Raw genomic sequence first — 15,703 nt, forward strand, 5'->3', positions numbered from 1 at the left:
ATGACATAAATGAGGAAATATTAGAGGACTTAAGGAGACGTGATGTTGAACTACGGCGGGATCTGGTCCGGGAGTAATGCGCGATGTGCTCCTGATGGAGCGGGTGGACGGAGATGGAGTGGGGGGAAGAGGAAGGGGCACAACAGGTGCAGGTGGTGCGTTTGGAGGTACGCTCCATGGCTGCAGCAATCCTATCCAGACTTGAGGAGATGTGCCCGAGTGGCCGCAGCAACATCGCCACCCAGCCAGGACGGGCATTTATTACTTTGCTGCATCTCGCATCGGCAGCTCCCGCTGGCGTGCGCCAGGCAAATCCGCCGTCATAATAGCAATCCGCCATGGAACAAGCGCGCCTGCTCTTAAAGGGAATGTGAGATGACACTCTGATTGGTTTATTGCACGTTACGCCCAAACCACAACTAGCTACTTCAGACCAACCCATTTTAGATTTGCGTCGGGCGCAAGAGTCATTATCCCGCCGGTATAATAGCAACAGCGCCCTAGATCCGCCAACAAAGCTACTTGCGTTTTGCGTTACATACTTGCGTTTCAGATCGTTAAAAAAGGGCCCATAGACTACCATGTCTTAACCAATATTGTCAGTACAAACAAAAACCTATGCCAAAGATGTTATAATCACAGAGAAAAAAATTTAACAAGACTTCTTAAACTGGTTGTATATGCTGTTTGTGTACAGGCTACCAGAACGAGCTTGTCTTTCGTAGAAATGATGGGTCTTTTGCTACGTTCACGCATTATATGACAGGCAGCACCTGGTAAGCATCCAAACATCCATGATATATAATTGTTTACACATCCTCCTCTAACTTAGATCCTGACTATGTGACAATGGTGTATTACATCTGCATATGTTGAAAATGTCTTTAAAAGGAGTAACCCCTTGAGATGCATATACATAAAACTAAACTATTACACATTCTCCTCTCCTCTCCTCTCCTCTCCTCTCCTCTCTCCTCTCCTCTCCTCTCCTCTCTTCTCCTCTCCAAGGCTGACAGCTTATGTTGCCAAGGTGTTTGCCATGGCTAACAATCTGGTGGCAGTGCAAAGTCAACACATCTGTGAAGCCATCAAGTTTCTGATTCTCAAAGCACAGCAACCTGACGGCTTGTTTCGAGAAGTTGGAAAGGTTATCCATGGAGAGATGATTGTGCGTATACTGATTTCATTGACATAAATTCTTAAAATTGGTGCTACAAAGATAGGTGATCGAGATGAATACAATTACATATATGAAAAAATATGTGTGTGTGTGTGTGTGTGTGTGTAGGGTGATGTGGCAGGCGCAGATTCAGATGCCTCCATGACGGCCTTCTGCCTCATTGCCATGCAGGAGTCTCGCACCATATGTTCTGCCAGTGTTAATGTGAGTAATTCATCTGCAAGTAAAGTTTTCTCTTTTTCCCTCACCTCTTTCATTTCTTCATTTACGGACTCGACACTAGTGATGAGCGATACAAAGTTAATGTGCTAGTCATCTAGTCTTTTTTAAACATTATCATTAGCCACTTAAGTTAATGCTGTTGAGTAATGATGTGCTCTTTGGCCTTGGAATTAACATTTAGTTACCACTGTAGGTAATGTTACACAGACATGCTAGCGATTGCAGCCTACGTTAGAGCAGATAAAGACATGGTTTAATCCATTCCTTACATTTTTCTTTAGTTACTTTAGTTTTAGAATCGTTAAAAAAAACTGCTTGTATGAAGACTGTCGCTCCTACCACATTCCCATACTGGATCAAAAGGTCCCCAGCTCCCTAGAGCGAGGGGTTTAGTGAATGGTCAGTTTTGCTAAAAGGATTCATTTGAAGCGATTGCCACATTCAAAATGGAGACATATTAAACTAATTAAAGATTGTATTATAAAAAAGTGACCCCTCTTCTACAGTCTACATCTTAAATACTGTAGCAGATTAACAAAGACATCCCATTTTCACACCACAGACACCTCTCTGACACAAGTGGTGCTTAATGAGGCCTCGTTTTTGCTGTAATGTGATTGTTGACATGTCAAAGCAAGGCACTAAAATATCTTGCTTTGATTCAATCCAGTCTCAGCTATTGTCCAAGGTTAAAATGCTATGGCATTCCTGAACAGAAGTGGATATTTGAAATATATGCACTACTGTTATCTCACACATTTGTCAGCCTTTTATGCTCACACTCTCCTTCCTTTCTTTGTCCAGAGTCTGCCAGGCAGTATAGACAAAGCAGTGAACTATCTGGAAAGGCGTCTGCCCAGCCTCACCAACCCATATGCTGTTGCCATGACGTCATATGCCCTGGCCAATGAAAACAAACTGAACAAGGAGATCCTCTACAAGTTTGCTTCCCCAGGTGTCGTCACACAGCAATATTTTTTAAACTTAACCTCTGGTGGACCTGACTCCACCAGAACTGATAATGTTATTTTTCAGCCATATAGTGTCCTGCTTAGTACATATTGGTAAAAAAAATCTTAAATATCAGATTTTAATCTCTCAAATATTGATATTTGAATGTAGCAATGGCAGAATAAAAATAACAATGATTAGCAGTAGTACTTTTAAACCATCTCAATACTAAATAGAGCAGACAACATGGGATTTTAGCTATGCATTGAATACAACTATCTTTAACTAAGAACATTTTTATTCTCTTTCGGCCTGGTTTCTCCCGGGGCTCTCCTGCTTCTAAAAAGAGTGGGCACAGCAGATGTTTCCGCAAACCCTTCCTGTTACCTCCAACCATCTCTGAACGCTTGTCCCTGCTGTAGTCATCTTCGGCAAGATTTCCCAGTAATGATGTTGGTGCTTTTGCGTCATATCTGGGGATTTTTACATCGCACAAAGTTATTGTTTGCACTGTTCTACACCTGTTGATAATTGGTGGTATCTTACGGTCATTACTCGGTCCTCTCTTGTTTCTGTAGCTTCTGCATCCAGGCTCCAAACACCATGGAGGCATGTTTGTGTATTTATATTCTTTAATCAGTTGTCTGATCAAAGAGTAAAATATAAGCGCCTTTCTAACTTTTTGTACACGGAGCCACAGGTTTGGGAATTGGGATTGAGCGGGCGTCAGAATCTCTTGCGCAATGCATGCTGGTACATGTAGGCACTGCCAACTCAGTGCCGCTAAAGAGAACACAGCTTTCTTGGTCAATATAGCATGCACTGAGGAATTTATTGTTTCAATTGACTACATTCAGTCGGGCTCTCATGTAGCCTGTATGTTCATTTCCGCTTAAATGAGCTCATAATGGTAAAACAATTACTGGTAGTTAAAATTAATTTAAAGTAATACTATGTAACTTTTCCTACTTTCCTACAGCTTGCACGGCTGTAGTTCCAATGACACAACCTGTAGGGGAGCGAAGAGGGAAAAGTTACATAGTATTGCTTTAAGTAAACACATTTTACTTTATTTTTTATTTTATCCCTATAAAATTCAATATTTTAAGATGAGGAATTGGGAAATTATTAGTGAATGAATCTTGTTTCAGGTAAAGCATAGTATTATAAAGATATTTGTGTATGTCTTCCTCAGAGTTGTCCCACTGGCCGACACCTAAGGGAAGCGTTTACACACGGGAGGCCACAGCTTACGCTCTTCTCGCTCTAGTCAAGGCCAAGGTGAGCATGTCCCACTTGAGTATGTCTAATCAGGACTCTGACAGAAAACATACAACTGAGTCCTCATCCATACTACCTCACTGAAAGGGTAGTGGGTTTGCAAGTCGGTGAAATGTGTCTCTAAGTAATGTAACTGCCTCAGTTTTACACTTTTTAAAGTCACTAACTTTCAGTTTGTGTTCATTCTAGTAGCCACTTTGGACAAAAGCAGTAGTGTTCTTACCACACTTGCTGTTGTTAAGAAATTTTCTTTACGATGCTGTATTTCCCACTGTTTACTGAGTTAGCGTTACATGGAGGTCATATAGTTGTGATGAATGTTTTGCTCACACAGAAAGTCATTCATTTACAAAAAGAGAATAAGTTACAGATGCATCACTGTCACTGTGTCATGAGCCAAAGCATTAAGAGTAACCAACATAACTTATATTAAAATGGTGCATTTCATGAAACCCAAGGATGCTTTACACAGGTACTGGGGGACAAGGGAAAAGAAAATATTAGGCCAACACAAACACGGACAAAGAAGGAATAAAAACTGGGTGCTAAATGGAAGGGGGACATCATTTTATATGACGTATAACCACATTGCTCATTGTTAAGTTATTTTTTAATGAAACAGACATTTTACATACCTGAGGGACAATTTGGGGTGGGTTTTGAATCATTTGCAATCCCGTAATTGTTTCCATCTGTTGAAAGCCCGACCGAGATTGACTCGTTTTCTTGCCCGTCCTCTGTCACTCTGTCAGTTGTTCTTAGTTTAATTTCCTTTTTTTCTGTGATGGCCCTGTCCCAGTATTAGCCATAACTACAACTACAACAAATCTAATTAAAATACAGTTCTGCCTATAGAGAAATCTCCTGCTACCTTTTACCTGGCTGGATACAATAACACGGGCTTTTCCAATGTTACAAAGACATCTGTGACCCGTCAGAATGTGTGACTGTAGCGCCGTCTGCTTGCCGCAAATCAATGCTTCATGGTTAAAATAGGACCAGGCAAAGGCACTAAATACAGTAAACTAAATTAAAATAGCGTTAGTCTTGTTTGCTGTTACAGGTAATTTATGATTATTATATGAAAACTTACACCATTTCAGAAACATTAAAAAGTTACATATAGTAACTTTAAGTAAGCATATTTTTCCATTCGTTAATTTGGCTCATGTCAACCTTTTACATTACTGGTGACTAGGGGTGGTGGAAAAAATCGGTACAGCATAGTATTTCGCTATATTCCCGTGTCAATACTGTATCGATACACAGACGCCAAGTATCGATCTGTTATTATATATGTGTTGGTCAGTTTGTCTGCTTGACGATCCCATTTTGCAGCAAGAAAATTGAAGTGAGATGAACCAACAGAGAAATGTATCTTTTTAGATTAAACAGATGTTGACAAAGTTTCCTTTTGGGGACATTATTTGAAATTTGGAAAAATTTGGAAAAAAGGTAATATATTGCAATATATCGCAGATTATTGCAGTATGTTTAAAATCGCAATAATATCATATCGTGACATAAGTATCGTGATGATATCCTATCATGAGGCCTCTGGTGATTCCCACCCCTACTGGTGACCACTTCACAGAGCACTTCATGATTATATACAGATATACAGTATAGACAGCATTATTCTTCCCCTTTTGCAATGAATTGAATTGAGTTGAATTGAATTGAATTATAGACAGCTCCAGTTCAAAGTACCTCTTATCAGTACAGAGGCTGCTAAAACAAGCCTGTTCTACTACGGTCCTTGGTCCTGGAACGGGAACGGTCTGCAGGCCAAGCTTAAACTTGAGACACTTATCTCTTTAAATTATTTTAAACTTGAAATAATCTTTGTGGTACCTATTGTTGCTTTTGTGATTTATTGTTTTTTGATACTTTCTATGTGACCTTGTCATGGCTAGGTCTTACTTACAAAAGAGGTTTGAATCTCAATGTGGTTTCCTAAAAAAATTAAGGTTATATATTATGACATAGTTATAAAAACCAGGGACTGATTTGAGCAACCTGCTCTGCATAATCACACAATAATGACACAAATGTGGAAAAATCAAGGACATGTAGTTTGTGATTGACTTCTTTTATTAGACAAGTTTCAAGTCTCTGCTGTTTGATTGTGTCATAATAGAAACAAACGATTTAGAAGCTCTAGGCTTTAGAAAATGTCAGATTACAATCTAAAGTTTGTTTAGAATTTAAAAATTGTAAAAGAATCAGGACTTGACTCTAGTTTTACTAAAGTTATCAACGTTAAGTTAACCACAGGGAATTTCAACCATTGACTTGCCTTCTGTTAATAAAGGCATTTGAAGAAGCCAGACCTGTTGTCAGATGGTTCAACACACAGCAGAAGGTGGGCGGAGGCTATGGATCAACTCAGGTAACACAGACCCCTCTCTCCATCTTGATACCTGTAGCTTATGTTAGCTCATAACCTATTTTCCTTCTAAATCTTGTTCCCCTCCCTCACTCTTTTTCTCTCTAGGCTACTATAATAGTGTATCAGGCTATAGCAGAGTACTGGACTAGTGCTAAAGAACCAGAGTACGATCTGAATGTGGACATCTTGTTGCCAGGCAGGTCAAAGCCTGACAAGTACAACTTCAACAGGGACAACCACTACGCCACCAGAACATCTAAAGTGAGAAAACACACAAACACATAGTGGCTCATTAATATGATCCTTCCTGATGTTTTCTGTATGTTTCTTTTGATGATCCCTGACTGTGTGTGTGTGTGTGTGTGTGTGTGTGTGTGTGTGTGTGTGTGTGTGTGTGTGTGTGTGTGTGTGTGTGTGTGTGTGTGTGTGTGTGTGTGTGTGTGTGTGTGCGTGTGTGTGCGTGTGTGTGCGTGTGTGTGTGTGTGTGTGCGTGCACCCCACAGATCAAAGATATAAACCAGAATGTGAAGGTAACTGCCAAGGGCACAGGAGAAGCAACAGTGAAAGTAAGTACAAGTTATTATTTTTCTGAGTTTTATCCTCAGTTGATTATTGATGTCTCTTTTTTGAATCTCAGAACAGACCAAATATTTGTTTAATCTTGTTTGGACTATATTTTTAAAACAGATGTCTATGAGTTCATCACATATAAAGATGCACTTTTATCTGTCTGACAGATGGTGTCGCTGTATTACGCTCTGCCTAAAGAAAAGGAGAGTGACTGTCAGAAGTTTAACTTGTCAGTGCAGCTCCTCCCAGGTAATTTGGTACCCTCTGTCTCTTTCTTTATTCATATTCATTTATTATGTGTTGTTTAGGTACAAACAACATAAGGTACCTTAACTTATGAGAAACAAATAAACAAACTACTAAATTACTATATACAATATTTTGCTCATGCAGAGAAAATGGATGAGGAAGAGAACACATACAAGCTGCGAATAGAGTTTTTGTGAGTATAATCAAGAAGTCATGAGTGAACTGTGTTGTTCTCATAATTTTAAAATCTTAAAGGATTTTAGCTTTTTTATCTCCATCTTTTTATGCTATTATTTAATTATTCCATCAATGCTGTGTACAGTTATAAGGACAAAGAGAGGGATGCATCCATGTCAATCCTGGATATTGGCTTGCTAACTGGCTTCACCGTTAACACAAATGACCTGGACTTAGTAAGAACATACAGATACACGTCATGTATCCACATCCACATACAGTTCAGTCAGTGTTTATGGTTGGGACGAACAAGATGTTTTAGAAAGTTTAGAAAGTTATCTGACTGTGTGTGTGTGTGTGTGTGTGTGTGTGTGTGTGTATGTGTAGTTGTCTAAAGGACGAGCCCGCATTATTGCAAAATATGAGATGAACACAATCCTGTCAGAAAGAGGCTCACTCATCATCTACCTGGATAAGGTTAGACATCACTGTTTCCTACCTCTGTACTTTTTCTCTCTGCCTTGTTCTTCCCTTGTTTATCTCTAGCTCACATTTGTCCAAAGGTTTCTCACACACGACCAGAGGAGATCACTTTTAGGATCCATCAGAAGCTGAAAGTGGGAGTCTTACAACCAGCTGCTGTGTCTGTCTATGAATACTATGACCGTGAGTCTCAGAGAAACTTTGAAACCTATGATGCCTCCATGTACATTGCTGTCAATAGATGTCAGAGTAGATAACAATGGATAAGCAGGCTTTATTACCTTTTTAAATTATTTTATGTACATTTTCTGAAATCTTTCTTTCTCATTGCAGAAACACATTGTGTTAAATTCTACCATCCAGAGAGGAAAGCTGGAAAGCTGCTGCGGCTCTGTACAAGTGATGAATGCACATGTGCAGAAGGTAACCAGGATGATGTCAACCTGACGTAATCTGTTGTCTGTAAACATAAATATGTTATATCTGAAATTCTTGAACAAACACCTAAACCCAACACTAACATGGTGCTTCATAGAGATAAAGCATTGAGCTAATAAAGCTTATCATCCTGCATTGTCTGTAAACTGCAGCAATTTATTATTGTACCTCAAAATAGTTGGGGGACTTAAGGCAGATAGAAGATTAAACAAGATAGAGTCTACAGCACATGTGTCAAACTCAAGGCCCGCGGGCCAAATCCAGTCCCTTGCAGATTTAGATCCGGCCCGTATATCAATTTAGGTTCACAATACATTTTGGCCCGCCTAGTTTTGCGCCAAACCAAAAACAGAGGAAAGTGTTCGTTTAAAAGTGCAATTACCTGACATTCAAAGCTGAATATGTCAGATTTGCTGACTCTGAGACTCAGAAAGCTACAAAAAAGTTGGAACAAAAACAACAAAAATGAGGAAATAAGCTACCAAAATGTAAAAAAATAAGTGACATGCAGTAACAAAAGCAGGTCAATAAACTGTAAATCTCTGGCCCTTGGTGTGATTCTCCTTTTCCAGTGTGGCCCTTAGTGAAAATGAGTTTGACACCCTGGGTCTTCAGCCATGCTAGTGGCTCTTAGAGGCTGTAACTATGTACAGCAGCACTTTTAGGCTAAATGCTATGCTCAAAATGACATGAATGGATCATGAACATGAATATTGCACAAATTAAGATTTTTTAAAAAGCATTTCATTTAATGGCATGAAAATTTCACTTTATGAGGTTTTTTAACATTAATATGAGTTCCCCCAGCCTGTCTATGGTCCCCCAGTGGCTAGAAATGGTGATAGGTGTAAACCGAGCCCTGGGTATCCTGCTCTGCCTTTGAGAAAATGAAAGCTCAGATGAGCCGTTTTGGAATCTGCTTGTTATGAGGTCATAACAAGCAAGGTTACCTCCCCTTTCTCTGCTTTGCCCGCCCAGAGAATTTGGCCAACCCATGAGAGAGAGAGAGGCTTTCAAACGAGAAAAGTGGCAGTTGGTCAAGGCCACACCCCCACTCTCCACCTTGCCACTCCCACTCTCCTCCTCAGTAGCTTCAGACACAGAAATGGCACATACTAAGGAAAGCTCATTGTAGGACTGGCTCTAGTGGCTGTAGTTCTGCACCAAAGCTGAATTTCGGGAAAGAGACTTCAGATACAGTATTAGGGGACCACTAAGGTCTATATAAAAGCATCCAAAGAGCACCATGTCATGGGACCTTTAAAACATCACACAAGTGATGACAATGTACCTAGGAAAAGATAAATGTCTGAATCTAATTTAATGGCAATTCATCAAATAGTTGTTGAGACGTGTTACTAAAAGCTGCTGGTGGCGCTACAAGAAAAGTCAGGGAATCACCAAAGTCATTAGAATTTATCCTCTGGGCACCATGCGTATCTCTACCGGATATTATGGAAATCGATCCTTTAGTTGTTGAGATTCTTCCATCTGGACCAAAGTAGTGGGATCACTGACCGACAGACAGACCTGGTCACTATTAGTGGCAAACTTTGCTAAAGATGATGGTCAAACCATGATGACATCACCAGGATTATTCTCTCAAAGTATAGAAAACTCCCTTCAGAGCTACAGAGGAAAATGTATAAGCATTTTCTCAGGCTGAGTAGTACTAGTTGAGATGGTAAAGTATACTGTACCTCCAGTAGAGTGCCTTTTAAGATCTGATGAAGGAGATTGCGGTGGAATTACATTTTTTTGTAAATCACCAGATTGTAAATTGTAAAATAATCATTACAATGTTCCATCAAGGCAACAAGCACCTGCAGGGTCAAGTATTATCAGAGCAGTGGGCTAGCTAAAGAACAACTCACTAACATACTTCAATTGTGTATCAGATACAGTTGCACTCACCCATCAACCCATCCACACACATCCACATGTGCTTTTTTGATCAGTTGTGTATTTACGTTGTGCCTATTGTGTATTTCCAGAGAACTGCAGTATGCAGAAGAAGGAAAAAATCATCAATGATCAGCGAACAGCTAAGGTCTGTGAGAGTACACAGACCAGCATAATAGATTTTGGTAAGAGAGTGTGAATGGATTGTATTGATAAAGCACTTTTATCCCAAAAAATTTTAGTGTGAATAAGTGAGTTTACAATCTGCTAACAACTTGTCTGTCCTCAGTGTACAAAGTGAGACTGGAAAGTTTTGAAGAAGATGTGTCCACTGACATTTACAAAGCGAAGGTACTGGAAGTCATCAAAGAAGGTAGGTATTTATCTTTGAACTGCCTGAAATGTACAAGACACTGATGTCTTTCCAAGGTCCCTTAAAGGTGATAGTGACATAACAATTGGTTTTCCTCTTTCTGAAATGGTTTGGGCACATTGAATGTCAATGGTGTTTCCAATCAGACAGAAAAATTATTGTTCAAAATGCACTTCAATGCTTTCTTGCAGAGAGTTAGATGAGAATGAAGCTACCTCTAGCAGCAAGCTAAATTAGCTTGCATTGTCAGGCAACCAGCAGACACTCCAGAGGTTATTGGTCCTGGCCAAGAAATTGACCAGTTGACTCCCTTAAAAATGCAAATTGTCGGGCTCATGGGTAGCTCACCTGGTAGAGAAGGCACCCATATATAGAGGTTTACTCCTCGACGCAGTGGCCTCAGGTTGGACTCCGCCCTGCCGTCCTTTGCTGCATATCATTCCCCCTCTCTCTCCTCTTTCATGTTTTGATTTTGTTCTTTGTGCAGAGCCAGGCTAGCCATTTTCCCCTGTTTTCAGTCTTCGTGCTAAGCTAAGTTGCATGTAAGCTACGCAGTCATAAGAGTGGTATCATTAGAGGTATCAATCTAAGTCTCAGCAAGAAGGCTAATAAGTATTTCCCCAAATTTCCAGCTATTTCTTTAAGCACGATTTCACTGGGAATATGAGAATACAACACAAATGTTTTGTACTGCACCTTTAGCTATGCATTTAATCCTTACCTTATCTCTGTTCTCCTATACTTGAATTACAGGAAGTCTTGATGTGGGTCCTTTGAATAAAGTGCGCACATTCCTCAGTTATCCCCACTGCAGGGAGTCTTTAGATCTGGGGACAGGAAAAACCTACCTTATCATGGGCACGTCCAAAGATATTCACAGAGATGACCGGCAACAATCGTAAGTTTGTTCTTTGTGTGAATGTGTGTGGAGTTTGCATTTCAACATTTTTGCTGTTTTCTATTAGTAAATCAAAGCCTTTCTTGTACTCTAGCTTAAGTGTTACTCTCACTATGGATAGTGATTGTGGGAAGGGGTGAGGAGGCTTTTCATGTTATGTTTCAGAGTGTTACAGATGTGTATTTTTCACTGTGCTTTCCTCAGGTTTCAGTATGTATTCGGAGAGAGAACCTGGATCGAGTACTGGCCCACAGAAGCAGAGTGTCAAACTGAGGAACACAGAATTACCTGTCTGGGCATGGAGGAGATGGTTCAGCAGTACCAAGTCTTTGGGTGTCAGCAGTAGTGAAACTCAAGAAAAGAAAATGTTCATTTTAAATTGTTTTTATTTGGCATAATTCTTGTTATGTAAAACATTCCCTGCTATGGGATATGAGGGCTTATAATGTTGCACTGTATTGATTAAAATGTAATGGTCTTAAATCTCATTGGGCCTCATTCACCAATATCTTCCTAAGTTTTCTCTTAAATATGTTCTTAAGAAGGTTCCTAAGAAAAGTCTACGCCGGATTCATGACGTGTTCTTAGACAGCAGAATTGTTCGCATCTGTGTTCTTAGGATCAGGGGCGGATCTACCGGGGTGGCATAGGGTGGCAACTGCCACCCTAAAAGAAAGCCTTGCCACCCCTGCTGCCACCCCAGTTGGCAGCAACGAATTACGGTAAAAGTTATGGCCAATTTGACAATTTACGAGCGTACGTCTCCAATGTCCGACTGCAGTGAATGCAGCATAAGATGACGCCAGAGCGGAGAGAGTTTTGTTTGGAAAACTGAGTGGCGCTAAGCGAGGGAGCCAGGAGTCGCGATGAATGGAGACACAGGAGGAAAGAGGTCAAACGGATTAACATCTATCAAGAGATGAAATTATAACGAAAGCACAGTGCTAGCATAGTTGCGATGCTGATTTTGAGATGATAAAAATCAGGTTGAAGAACGTTATTTCGCCAACTATACAATGTTACTTAGGGTCTGACGTTTGTTCTGTGTAAAGTAGGCTACAAAAGCTAATATTGATTCAACGTCTGTCAATGAAAACATCGTTACTTTGAATCGTACAGAAAGGTAAAGGAAAGGTAGCATATTCAGTTTTTGTCTCCAAAGAGAAAGGCGAGAGAAATAGAAAATGAACAAGTGAGCAAGGTAGATGGAGAAGATGTGGTGGAAGGAGAGAGAGAAGAAGTGGAAGGAGAGAGAGAAGAGGTGGAAGGAGAGAGAAAAGAGGTGGAAGGAGAGAGAAAAGGGCAACAGAAACGTGACAGAGACAGAATACAAGGCCAAGGCGACCAGGGACAGGAGGAGGTGGAGAAGACCACAGCGGTGAAGATATGGAGGGAGAGCATCACCGAGAGGAGGAGGGAGAAAGAGAAGAGGAGGAGGGAGAAAGAGAAGAGGAGGAGGGAGAAAGCGAGAGACAAGAGAAGGTGCAGGGCTCAGACAGTGAAAGGGAAAGCGGAGTGCCTGGGCCATCACCAACCATCTCCAGTCAAGCTGGTCCACACGGTATGGAAATTGTTGATGCATAGTATACTAAGTTAGATATGAATAAGAACAACAAATGACAAAGCTTAAATATGAATAATTAGGGAAAGTTGTCAGTGTGAAAGTTTGATGAGATGTGAGTTTTTATATTTTGTGTAGAATGTATTTTAGATCTATTGCTCAGATTAAATATAAAAAATAAAAAAAAATATAAATAAAACAAAAAATAAACAAATGAACCTAAAAATACTCTCCCAGGCTAAAGTGTTAGTGTGTGTTAACCCAGTCTGATGGTTAGAACTAATCAATGACAGTTCCTAATCTTGTACAAAAGCTGCCTGCAACAGTTTGGTTCCCCTCTCACACATCTGCCACTCATCACCTGGGTCTTAACTTAATGCCTTTCCTGTGATAATGCCCCTTACTTCTATCATATCTCCTATTAAGTGAGATCACATTGTATGGTCACTTATTCCTAATATGAACTGTTTCAAATGAAACCCCAAATGCAGGACACTGATTGCATGAGATGAAGTTTGTCTGGAGTGTGTAAATGGCAGCCTGGGCCCTTTTGTAGTGTGTATATACTATTTCTCATTACACTGTGATAACTGATTAAATTCAGTAAATATACGTCTGACATATGTTGCCACCCCTCAAAAATTCCTGCCCCCCTCTCGCCACCCCAGAAATATTTTTCTAGATCCGCCCCTGCTTAGGATTGATGAATCCCACGTCTTCGTAACTGAAAGCACGTGCCAGTTGTTCCTAATTAGCATAAGAAAACGCCCCGCAAATTCCCATATAAGGACATGACACTTCCTGTGCACCTCCTGGGAGACAGGTTTTCGGAGATTGTCGGAGCCGCGGTGGAGGAAGTACTGTATCTCAGTACTTAAATAAAAGTACAAATAACCAGAGACATATTTACCTTAGTAAAAGTAGAAGGTGTCCACTACCACAAACAAGGCCTGGCTTTAAAAAAAAGTTCCTATCCTAACCAGCATAAAACGGAAATGTGTTGTTAGAATCGGAATGCGGTTGGTTTTATTCATGGATGTATTTTATTTTCTTTAACCATGCAAGTAAGCAAATAAAGTGTGTGAAGCAGCACAAATGGGGAGATGTGAAGAGGTCCAGCCAAATAAATAAGATATGAACGCGTCTTACGCAGCCTGGCAGAGGAGTAAACGACGCTGTGGAGAGAAATAGATAGCAACTTTGATTAAAAAACGGGAATAATAAAAACGTTTTCACTTTTACCGGGGGCTGTATTACCGAGGGTCAGCGGCGCTGCGCCCGGGCTCTGGAGCACCGGAGCCGGCTTGGATCAGCGGTGCCCCATATATACAGTAGGCTATCTACGGCAACCAAACTTTACTGGTGAGACAAACGTGTGAAGGTCAGGAAGACGTTTTGGCAGGGGGGAAACTGATCAGAAAATGTAACGGAACATTGTAGAAATGTAGTGGAGTAGAAAGTATAGATAATTGCTGCAAAATGTAACAAAGTAAAAGTCAAAAGTAGGCTATGCACTATTGAGTCTACATAAGTAAAGTACAGATACGTGAAAAATGTACTTAAGTACAATTAAGACGAATTTGTTACATTCTACCACTGCATTTTGGCCCTATAAATAGCGATCAATCACCAAATAACGCAAGATTTAATCAGTTTAATTGCTGATGTAAATTGCAGTGTTAGTGTTTTTTTTGCATACTATGATATTTTTTTTCAACAAATGATCAGAAATACATTACAGTAGCCTACAATACTATAATTGTAAACGACTGTAGAATTAAATAAAATGCAGTAAGCAATCATTTGGAGCAAATTGTCATCACTCAAATGTGCGTAAGAGTGCTTTTCAGTGTTCGTAGATTTTGTTCTTAGCTAAGAACAAATCCAAGTTAAGAAAACATTAGTGAATGCCAGAATCTTCGTAAAAAGTTCGTAAGAAGGGTTTAAGAACACATTTCTTCGTAAGAACGGTTGGTGAATGAGGCCCATTGTCTTTGTATGAAAAATAGACACTGATTACTGTTATTTTGGTTGTGATTCAGAATATATACGCTCATGTAGATCAATTAACGATACCTGCAGCAGCAATAAAGCTGACATTTTAAGCTATTGCAAAACCACTGTCAAAAATAAAAGTAAAGTAGGTGCCTGGTTAGCACACCTGGTAGAGCGGGCGCTCATATATAGAGGTTTACTCCTCGGCGCAGCGGGTGGACTCTGACCTGTGGCCCTTTACTGCATGTCATTCCCTCTCTCTCTCTCTCTCTCTCTCTCTCTCTCTCTCTCTCTCTCTCTCTCTCTCTCTCTCTCTCTCTCTCCCCTTTCAAGTCCAAGCTGTCCTATAGAAATAAAAGCCCAAAAAATAAAATCTTTAAAAATAAAATAAAACTATGTGTAACTGAAATGCTGTTGTTTTATTAGCTGGCTTAGCATGGAAATCACTTTAAAAAAGTGTCATGATGCAGCAGGTGCAAGTAGCCCTATCACACAATTTAAATGCATTAATGTATCAATGTATCCCTGTCCAACAGTATTGTTGAGATTAAATTCATATATTGATAATGATTAATGAAACTGAAAGTAACAGTATACCTACACTTAGATGGAATGCCATTTTATTCAACAATAAATAAATGAATAAATACATACATGAATAAATATGCCCATAAAATACATCTTAAAATAAATAAATGATGCAATACATATATAAATGAGTCAATATAGTACAATAAATAAATAAATAGGTTTTACTTTTATTTATTTTACAGTGTTGGATTTTATTAGGGAAATTAAGCTATTGTCTACTATTGATGTACCACCTTCTCTATTTTTTTTAAGTTTTACCAATTATTGGCCCTGCCTTTTCAGCTATTGTAAGACAATCTTTTGTTCCATTGTTCCACAGGTGAAATTCTTTTAAGGAACTTGAAAGATTATTTTCCTGGATCAACAGACTTTTTTTCTCCATATTCTTGCCTATTAAAATTAGGAAAAGGTCCAAGCAATGAGGAACAATAAATCATTTT

General features: G+C 39.7%; 1 protein-coding gene across 1 annotated transcript in view; it reads left to right on the forward strand.

Annotated features, from left to right (window-relative positions):
* Positions 1-11,604, forward strand: part of LOC120565152 (complement C3-like) — a 31,578-nt gene extending 19,974 nt beyond the window's left edge. Inside the window, exons 26-43 of the mRNA XM_039811032.1 lie at positions 698-776; positions 1,009-1,168; positions 1,289-1,384; positions 2,207-2,357; positions 3,549-3,634; positions 5,949-6,026; positions 6,132-6,287; positions 6,530-6,592; positions 6,764-6,845; positions 6,990-7,038; positions 7,168-7,258; positions 7,410-7,499; positions 7,586-7,688; positions 7,839-7,928; positions 9,938-10,030; positions 10,135-10,218; positions 10,972-11,116; positions 11,321-11,604. Coding sequence (XP_039666966.1) covers positions 698-776; positions 1,009-1,168; positions 1,289-1,384; positions 2,207-2,357; positions 3,549-3,634; positions 5,949-6,026; positions 6,132-6,287; positions 6,530-6,592; positions 6,764-6,845; positions 6,990-7,038; positions 7,168-7,258; positions 7,410-7,499; positions 7,586-7,688; positions 7,839-7,928; positions 9,938-10,030; positions 10,135-10,218; positions 10,972-11,116; positions 11,321-11,462 — 1,838 coding nt within the window. The 3' untranslated portion in view covers positions 11,463-11,604. The remainder of the gene's footprint in view (positions 1-697; positions 777-1,008; positions 1,169-1,288; positions 1,385-2,206; positions 2,358-3,548; positions 3,635-5,948; positions 6,027-6,131; positions 6,288-6,529; positions 6,593-6,763; positions 6,846-6,989; positions 7,039-7,167; positions 7,259-7,409; positions 7,500-7,585; positions 7,689-7,838; positions 7,929-9,937; positions 10,031-10,134; positions 10,219-10,971; positions 11,117-11,320) is intronic.
* The last annotated feature ends 4,099 nt before the right edge of the window (positions 11,605-15,703 follow it).

Source organism: Perca fluviatilis, chromosome 1 (assembly GCF_010015445.1).
Source record: "Perca fluviatilis chromosome 1, GENO_Pfluv_1.0, whole genome shotgun sequence".
Taxonomy (NCBI): Eukaryota; Metazoa; Chordata; class Actinopteri; order Perciformes; family Percidae; genus Perca; species Perca fluviatilis.